Consider the following 9472-nt stretch of genomic DNA (forward strand, 5'->3'; position numbering starts at 1 on the left):
AGGGTCGCGGGAAGTGCTGGAGCCTATCCTAGCTGTCGTCGGGCAGGAGGCGGGGTACACCCTAAACTGGTCGCCAGCCAATCGCAGGGCACATAGAGACAAACAGCCGCACTCACAATCACACCTAGGGACAATTTTGAGGTTCCAATTAAAGCTTTGGGATGTGGGAGGAAATCAGAGTGCCGGGAAAAAACCCATGCAGGCATGGGGAAAACATACAAACTCCACAAAGCCGGGTCCAGGATTCAACCCATGACCTCAGAACTATGAGGCCAGCGCTTTCCAGTGGATCCACTGTGGCGCTTTAATTTAAATGAATTCAAGTAATTTGAAATGCATTCAAAGTGGGCAGGCCTGTTAACAACACTCCACTTCTGTTCCCCCCGTGCGCCTGCGTGGGTTCTCTTTTGTTACCTCCCACATTCCAAAAAAATGCGTAGTAGGTTTATTAAAGTTGCAGGAATGTGAGCGCAAAGGCTCGTTTGTATAAAGTTTATGTGCCTTGTGATTGGCTGGCAATCAGTTCAGGGTGTACCCCGCCTCCTGCCCGATGGCAGCTGGGATAGGCTCCAGTCCTCCCGCGACCCTTGTAAGCGGCTAAGAAAATGGATGGACGGATATTATAATACTGTATACAGGTATAGATATGATAATGTATGATTGTCTTGTCAGTAATATATTTTGATATTTCTCTACTATTTTTATGGGCCATTTTGACACACACTAAGGAGTTTTTAATTTTTTTGTGTCTCTGCTGCAGTAGATGGCTGGGATGACACGAGCATGAAGATGGAGAAAAAAGAAAAAAGCAAAAGAAGAACAAGTCTGGCACCTCTGAGAATGACAGCAGTCAAGCGGTGTCACCTTTCCCATTGTTGACTACACACACACACACACACACACGTGTACATAAATATACACACCCACACAAGCAGACGCACACTCTCTTAGTGTAGATGATATAAAAGGACAAAATATAATGCACAAAATTGAATTCCAATGACGTCAGGACAATGTGTAACATATACTGTAACTAAAAAAAATCTATAATAATTTGCAACGGCCAACTGGTGAGGACATCCACTTATCCTCACAAGGGTCGCGTGAGTGCTGGAGCCAACCCAACTGTCAACGAGCAGGAGGCGGGGTACACCCAGAATTGGTCGCCAGCCAATCGCAGGGCACATGGAGACAAACAGCCGCACCCACAATCACACCTAGGGGAAATTTAGAGTGTCCAATTAATGTTGCATGTTTTTGGGATGCGGGAGGAGAAAACCCACGCAGGCACGGGGATAACATGCAAACTCCACACAGGTGGGGCCGGGATCGGAACCGGGATCTCAGAACTGTGAGGCCAACACTTTACAGGTGATCCTCCATCCCACCAAAAGGAGTAACTACCAAAAAAAAAAAAAACAAAACAAAACCATAAGGCATCAGCTTGAACATTAAATATATTGTCTTTGTCATTTATTCATATGAATATAGAATGAAAAGGATTTGAAAAACATTGTATTTTGTTTTTATTGACATATTACACATTGGAATGCGGGTTTTTAGAGCTCACCCAAAGAACCCAACTGAAGAAACTGAGTGGAACCCAAATGAAGAATCAAGTTGAACCCCAGCAAGGAACCAAAAGAACTTCTAAAGGACCACGAGAACCCAACTAGTGCAAACTCCAAAGACTCAACTAAAACCCTCCCAAAGAACATTTATAGCCCAATGTAAGGAAGAAATTAGGACCCAACCTGAGAAACAAGTCCATCCATCCATTTTCTTCGCTGCTTATCCTCACGAGGGTCACGGGGAGTGTTGGAGCCTATCCCATGAACGGGCAGGTGGCGGGGTACACCTTGAACTGGTTGCCAGCTAATCGCAGGGGACATCGAGACAAACAGCCACACTTACAATCACACCTTGGGGCAATTTAGAGTGTCCAATTAATGTTGCATGTTTTTGTGATGTGGGAGGAAACCGGAGTGCCCGGAAGAAACCCACGCAAGCACGGGGAGAACATGCAAACTCCACACAGGCGTTTCCGCGATTGAACCCGTGACCTCATAACTGTGAGGCCAACGCTTTACCAGCTGATCTACCGTGCCGCCAGAAACAATTAAGTGTCCAATGAAAAAATAAACTACAACTAAAACTGAGAACGTACTGGAACGTAACTAAAGAAACATTTGCAACCCAACTCCAAAAGTGCAATTTGACAATTGAGCAGGATTCCATTTTGAAATGATTTGCAATCAAGAGTGCAAGTTCACATTGTCACGTTTGCTCCCAGAGGAAATCGTTCCAAATCGACTTTTCCCCCCATCGGGGCAGGAGGGGCCATGGGGGTTGTTTTAGGGGCTCTGGGTGGTCTGCATTGGTTGTGTGGTCCCTTGGATCGAGAGAAAAATAAAAAAAGAAAAAGAAAAAGAAAGGAAGGAACGTTTGGGACCAAGGCCAAGTATAAAAAGTCACTCCAATTTTTTTTTTCCTAGAGGAATTTTAATTGTTCCCTGCGTGTGTTTATCATCTGTGTGGTTATTAATAAAATGGTGAGATAAAAATGAAGAAAGATGCAGCACATTCACAAGCACGATGATGAAGCCCTGCAGCATTTTCACTATTTACTGCACAAGACAAATTCTACGTGGAATTGTGACATAAACTTGCACGCGCACATAATGGATGAAGACTTTATAAGGCAACTTTTATACAGATGTGTTTGTATGTTGACATTTTAAGCAGTGGCTTTTATTTGCTTTTAAAGAGGATTCCTGTAAACAGAACTGTGGGCTGCCAAAGAACAAATGATCATATTTGGGGGGGGGGGTGTGGGGGGGGGGGGTCACAAAAGAAGACGAAAAAAGAAGCACAACATGAGAGCAACAAGAAGGAAGATGACAAAAAAGAAGAGCGACAAGGAATACAAGTAGAAGGAAAACAACATGGAAAAATGACAATACAAAAGAATGAGAAAAATAAGTAGAATAACACAAACAACTTTAGCAAAATAGAACAACAAAATGAGTAGGAGCAGGAGTAAAAGCCCCCCAAAAATAATAATAATAACATGAACAGCAAAAAAAAGTACAGAGTAAGAGTAAGAAAGATGGAAGAGAACAACAGCAAGTAGAAGATGAACAAGAGTAAGAATAAGAAAAAAAAACCCAATGGCAACAAAAGAAAGAAAAAGAACAAGTGGAACAAAGATGGGGAAAAGAACAATAAAAGGTGGAATAGAAGAACAATGACAAGAACAAAAAGTATAAAACAAAAAACACCCCAAAAGGAAAAAAAGAGAATAAGAACAAGGAAGTAAAAGAAACAGAACAGGAACAGCGTCTAAAAAAGACAACATCAAAGAAAAAGAAAAAGTAGAACAAGGGGCGGGGGATAACAAGAACGGGAACACGTAAGAAGGACTAAAAGAATAAGAACAAGAAGTATAGAACAAAAAAAAAGAAAAACGAGAATAAGAACAAGGAAGTAAAAAAAAACAGAACAGGAGCAGCGTACAAAAAAGAACTCAACATCAACGAAAGAGAACAAGTGGAACAAAGATGGGGCGTGGGTAAAGAACGAGAACGGGAACACATAAGATGGACTACAAGAACAACAAGAACAAGAAGTATAGAACAAAAAAAAACAAAGAAAAAAAGGAGAATAAGAACAAGGACGTCAAGGAAACAGAACGGGAACAGCATACAAAAAGAACTCAACAAAGAAAAAGAAAAAGTGGAACAAAGGGGTGGGGGTAAAGAACTAGAACGGGAACAAGTAAGATGGACTAGAAGAACAAGAAGTATAGAAAAAAAAACAAAGAAAAAAGAGAATAAGAACAAGGAAGTAAAAAAAAAAACAGAACGGGAACAGCATACAAAAAGAACAAGTGGAACAAAGACAGGGGTGGTGAAGAACAAGAATTGGAACAAGTAAGATGGACTAGAAGAACAAGAAGTATAGACCAAAAAATCCAAAAAGGGAAAAATGAGAATAAAAACAAGGAAGTAAAAGAACAGGAACAGCGGCCAAAAAGAACTCATTAAAGAAAAAGAACAAATGGAAAAGGGGGGAGGGGGTGAAGAACAAGAACAGGAACAAGTAAGTTGGACTAGAAGAACAACAACAACAAAAAAGCAAAAAGAGAATAAGAACAAGGAAGTAAAAGAAACAGAATGGGAACAACGTACAAAAAAAAAACCAAGTGGAACAAAGGTGGTGGGGTGAAGAACAAGAATGGGAACAAGTATGATGGACTAGAAGAACTACAAGAGCAAACAGTGTAGAACCCCCCCCCCAAAAAAAACAACATATAACCAACTGAGAACACACGCATATATATATATATAAAACAAGTAAGTTTAAGAAACCGGCAAGAACAGTGAACAACAACAACAAACCACAAGAAAAGAACGAAAAGTAGAACCAACAAAAGAAAAACAACAGAAATGTAATACAAATGTAGAGCGTGAGTGTAAATATTTACAATCACACACGCAAACACAAATCACATGACCCCCCCACCCCCTTGTGATTGGTCACTCCCCTTTAGCCCCCACCCATGCAGCCCCCCTGCCTTCCCACTTTGGGAGCCCGTGCTAGTCCTCATACCTCATCAGGATCGTGGACCGACCGCTCAGGTGGACTCCCTCGGACCCGTACCCGCCATGGGGTCTTGAGAGCGGGTTGGGGTGCTCGACGATGAGGATGATGACGACGATGATGACGATGATGACGATGCTCCACAGCTCCACGCCTTTCTCCGTCATAGACATTCTAAAAGCGGGACAACAGTACCCTCCGGGCGCCCCGGTCCACCCCTGCATGCTGTCCGAGGACGCCCCCCCGGCGCCCTTCTCGGACTCCGGGCGCTCGGTCTTCCTCAGAACCCTGGACGAGGACGAGGAGGAAGACGGCGAGGTGGAGAGCGGGCTGACGGCGGACGGGTACCCGCACCCGGGCGCCCTGCGGGGGGCCCAGGGGGAGGCCCCCGAAGGCGTTGAGGACCCGGAGAGCAGTAAGTCTCACTTGGATTTGGACGCGTGCACCCAGCACGTTGAGGGTTCGAGAGCGGTATTTGACACAAGGGTCACATTTGACGTATTTGTACTTGAAAAACAAAACAACAACAACGACAACAATAACGCTTAAACACATATAAATATGCACAATTCTTACTTATGTATTTTAATGAATAATAACACCCCCCCCCCGCAAAAACAAAACAACAAAAAACAAGTGAGGGTTTAAGTCCTGCATTTGACACGTTGGCCAGCACAGTCGAACTTAATTTAAAAAATCGAGGTCATGTGTGTACAAATCTTACCTTTGCTGATGTATCTAGTGACTAAAAAAAAAAAAAAACAACAACAAAAAAAAAAAACAAACAAACTGAGACTTCAACTGCTATTTGGCTCTTGAGCTACATTTGACATTTGGCCCAGAACGTAAATAAATAAATAAATTAATTAAAAAAAATAATATATATAAAGCATATAGATTTTAAATAATGCATTTTCATTTAAAATGTATATTAAGCACTTTAAATAATCAATTGATATAAGGACCATCTTGTAAATACCTTCAAATAGATGACTATGAGGCATGTCCATTTTCTAAAGGTAATAAAAATATCCACCCATCCATTTTCTTTGCCGCTTATCCTCAATATGTTTGTTATTATTTACAATTGTAAGGAACCTATTTGACAAACATTATCACTACAATAAGACAAAAGACACCGTAACGACAAATACATTGTGATTATTATGATGATGATGAGTTTAAAGTTGATATGAGGAAGCTCATCGAACTTTTCACGGCAGACATGTAAACAAAGTCAACTTAAATTGTCTTTCATGTTGTTGTGGGTCGTGAGTAAAATGTGATTCGTATTGCCAAATATATGCTAAGACCACTATAAACGAAAAAATGAAAAAATATAAAAATAAGTTATAAAAAATATGTTGTAAAAATGAATTGTCTCAAGGTGTAGAACACAATTTGTGAAAACGACAAAAATACAACAGCAAAAAAAAAAAATCTGTATCGAATATATTTCTTACCCAAGAAAATACAAATATAGAAGTAGAAACAATTTTTTTTATGTCATTAAGATAATCTAAGTTGGTGTTTTTGTGCGAGACAGTTATAGTACAGAATAGTTTGCCACGTGACTTTTTCTAGTTGGAAAAAAATTAAATATTTAAAAACTAATGTTAGTAATCCTGAATTGTATTTTTTTTACACACACAGTATGTAATGCACAGTTTGTATCGTTATGTTTTTTAACACGTGACTGTTTTTCATATTTTACTACATGATTTTGTATTTTAAAATGTTTTGAAACACGTTAATGTTCAACATGCATTTTTTTTACACTTGAGTGTGACTTTTAAATTCACATTGCGCAATTGCATTACAGTTTAACACGTGACGTTTATTGATCGATTAATTTTACTACATTCTTTCGTATTTTGTGTAAATATTTTACACTTAATTGTGTGTAGTTATTTTTTTTTATCCGTGACGTCACTTGATCAAATCAAGAATGTATTTTACACACGATTGCCAATACACGATCGTGTATTTTACTGGATATTTTTTTTAAAAGAGAAACGTGTTTTTGTATTTTTTTTTAAAAACACGTGATTGTATTGTTGTTATTGCACATTATGCATTTCAGTAGTCTACATTTTTTCTCCTTAATGATCGTATGTTTATAGTAGCAGTGTAGAGCTACTCGGGAAATGATTGTGGGCTCTTTACTTATTTATTTTGTTTTTTTTTGCCATGTTAGTGCAATTTTTTTTTTTTTTTAGTTATTATTTTCTCTGCGACACAAGCACGCACCCGTGGGCGCGTATTTCCACCAAAACTCTTTTGTGCCTGTGCGCAGAGCTCGGCGGTCCCGGCCCGCCGCCGTCAGGCGACTACGCCGCCTCTTCCTCCTCCTCAGCCTCCTCCTCGTCGTCGTCGTCGTCGTCCTCGTCGGAGGGCGTCGGGCCGACGAATGAGCAGCCCAAGCCGCGCGTCCGTCGCCGGCCCCGGGTGCTCTTCTCTCAGGCGCAGGTGCTGGAGCTCGAGCGTCGCTTCAAGCAGCAGCGCTACCTGTCGGCCCCCGAGCGCGAGCACCTGGCTTCGGCTCTGCGGCTCAGCTCCAACCAGGTCAAGATCTGGTTCCAGAACCGCCGCTACAAGTGTAAGCGTCAGCGGCAAGACCGGGCCCCGGAGGAGGCCGGCCAACACCACCGAGCTCCGCTTCCGCCGCCGAGGCGCGTGGCCGTGCCGGTGCTGGTCCGCGACGGGAAGCCGTGCCAGGGCGGCGGGGGCGGGGGCTGGACTCCCGGTTACCAGAGCGCTGCGTCGCCGTACGGTTACGCGGCTGGGAGCTATCAGGCCTACGCGTACGGCGCCCCGGCGTACCAGAGCAACTCCAGCTGCGCGTATGGCGGCCTGCCGGGGGCCGGGGTCGGAGGCGCACCAGGGTTGGGGTCCTCTTCGGCCTGCCCCGGCGCCTTCGTTAACTTGGGCGGCCTGCAGGGGCCCGGGGCGCAGGCCCACAACCACCAGGGGGGCGCGTCGTGCCAGGGCATCCGGGCCTGGTAGAAAACAGGACTGGGGACGTCACAGTGGGGGAGAAGGGCAGGTTTTGAAGCACTTGTACTTGTTGCAGTTTTTTTGTTTGCTTGCTTTGAGTTGCGGAGACTTTCGCAATGATTCCAATAAAAAAAGTTTTTGGACCTGACTTTTTCTTTTGTTCCTCATGTCAAAATAAATGATACACCGCCATACTTTTTCGGACACTTCCTTTCTTTCCTTTCTTTTGTGTTTTTTCCCTCGCTTTAGTCGAACGAATACATTTTTTGTTTTTCTTTTTATGTTTTTAATAAGATTTGTTGATTTTGTTATTACCTGACTTACTGTTGTGATTTTTGCAGATATTTTCTTTAGGCAGGCCTACATCTTTGTCGTTTTCTTAAGCAGATGTTTTTTTCTGCATATTTGTTTTTTTTTGGGGGGGGCAGCGTTTTCTTTTTCAAAAGATTTTCCGTTTTCATCCCTTTTTTTTCCCCAGTGAAGTTATTTTTATTGGGGTGATATTTCTTGTTTTATTTTGGGGCATGTCATATGTTACTTTTCAGCAGACTATTTTGGTATAGTTATCGTTTTATTTTTGAAAAAAAATAGTTTTTAGCTAATTTGATTTGTAGCTTTCTTATTTACCTTCTCAGAAAACTTTTCTTCTTAGTATACCTTTCTTTTCCATTTTATGTTACTTTGTTTTTTAGTCAATTTTCATCTTCTACGTATTTAAAATACTTTTAGACTTCATTTTTTTAGTTCATCTGTTTCTTTTTCGTGGATTTTCTTTCTTTTTTTACTATTTGAACAGTTTTGCTGTTTTTCATCGCAGATGTTTTCTGTTTTTCAAACTGATTTCTTCCTTTTAGTAGTTTTGTTGCTTTTCTTTTTGTTGTTAAGTATACAGCTTTTATAATCCCCCCGCCCTTGACGTTTTTTTTTTTTTTGGGGGGGGGTGTCGTCGCTTTTCGACGAGGAGTTGTTGCAGCCTTTGTCCCGGTACCAGTGTGAGTTTAAAAAAAAAAAAAAAAAATCAAGAGGGGTCCCCAGTTCCATTTTAGGCTGCTTCCATTGAGAAAGTGGCGCCATTAAAAGTACCTCACAGCCAGAATAGCGTTTAAAAAGGGGGAAGGACGGGGGGGGGGGGCACATAGAAGGACCTTGTCATGGGCACATGCCAGCCCTCAACCAAAGACAAAGAAGCACAGGCTCATAGTGTGTGTGAGAGAGTGAGAGGGATTGTAGGGGGGGGGGGGGGTCCAGTCTTCTTCTGTGGCGGTCGTGCTACATAATTGCTACAAGTTTGACCATTTATCCCAGCGGGCAGGGAGGAGGTATGAGGTGGGGGTTAGGTGGGACGGAGACGGGGGATGTTAATGCCTGAGGTCCATTATGTGGCTTTAAAGGGTGGGGGCAGGGGGAGCCTGTTCTCACAGGTGACACTTGAATCTATTTAGTGGGTGACAAAGAATGAATGAGTGCAGCTTTAATTGGCCAAATGACTTCATCAACGGGCGCATGCCCCCCCCCAAAATGTTTTAACTCCAGTTTACTGTACTGAAAAGTCCTCTTGCAAATGCTTTCCGACAACAACACGTTGATGCTTTTTCTTCAATGGCGTCATGGGATGCCAATGAAGGCGCTTTATATAAATGCAAAACATTTTTAACGTGTTTTTTTTGTGGTCAAATATTTATTGTCGCACATTACATAATTACTTTTCCGTAGTGTGTTTCGTGTTTTCAAGTTTCTTTTTAACTGCATGGCTGTGTTTGATGTGAATTTCCTTTTTATTATATTATTTTTTATTTATTGATTCCACATTGTTATAATTTTAGTGTTGTTTTTAATCATTGCCAAAGATTTTCTTCACCAATTTTTGAAAATA

General features: G+C 41.9%; 1 protein-coding gene across 1 annotated transcript; it reads left to right on the forward strand.

The window, feature by feature from the left end:
• The first annotated feature begins 4597 nt into the window (after window positions 1-4597).
• On the forward strand, window positions 4598-7798 carry LOC133506146 (homeobox protein Nkx-2.3-like). The gene is made up of 2 exons (XM_061829975.1): window positions 4598-5017; window positions 6899-7798. The coding sequence occupies exons 1-2, from the start codon at window positions 4702-4704 to the stop codon at window positions 7606-7608; spliced, it is 1026 nt and encodes a 341-aa protein (XP_061685959.1). The 5' UTR covers window positions 4598-4701; the 3' UTR covers window positions 7609-7798.
• Window positions 7799-9472: the final 1674 nt, after the last annotated feature.

The sequence above is a fragment of the Syngnathoides biaculeatus genome, chromosome 9 (assembly GCF_019802595.1).
Source record: "Syngnathoides biaculeatus isolate LvHL_M chromosome 9, ASM1980259v1, whole genome shotgun sequence".
Lineage (NCBI taxonomy): Eukaryota > Metazoa > Chordata > Actinopteri > Syngnathiformes > Syngnathidae > Syngnathoides > Syngnathoides biaculeatus.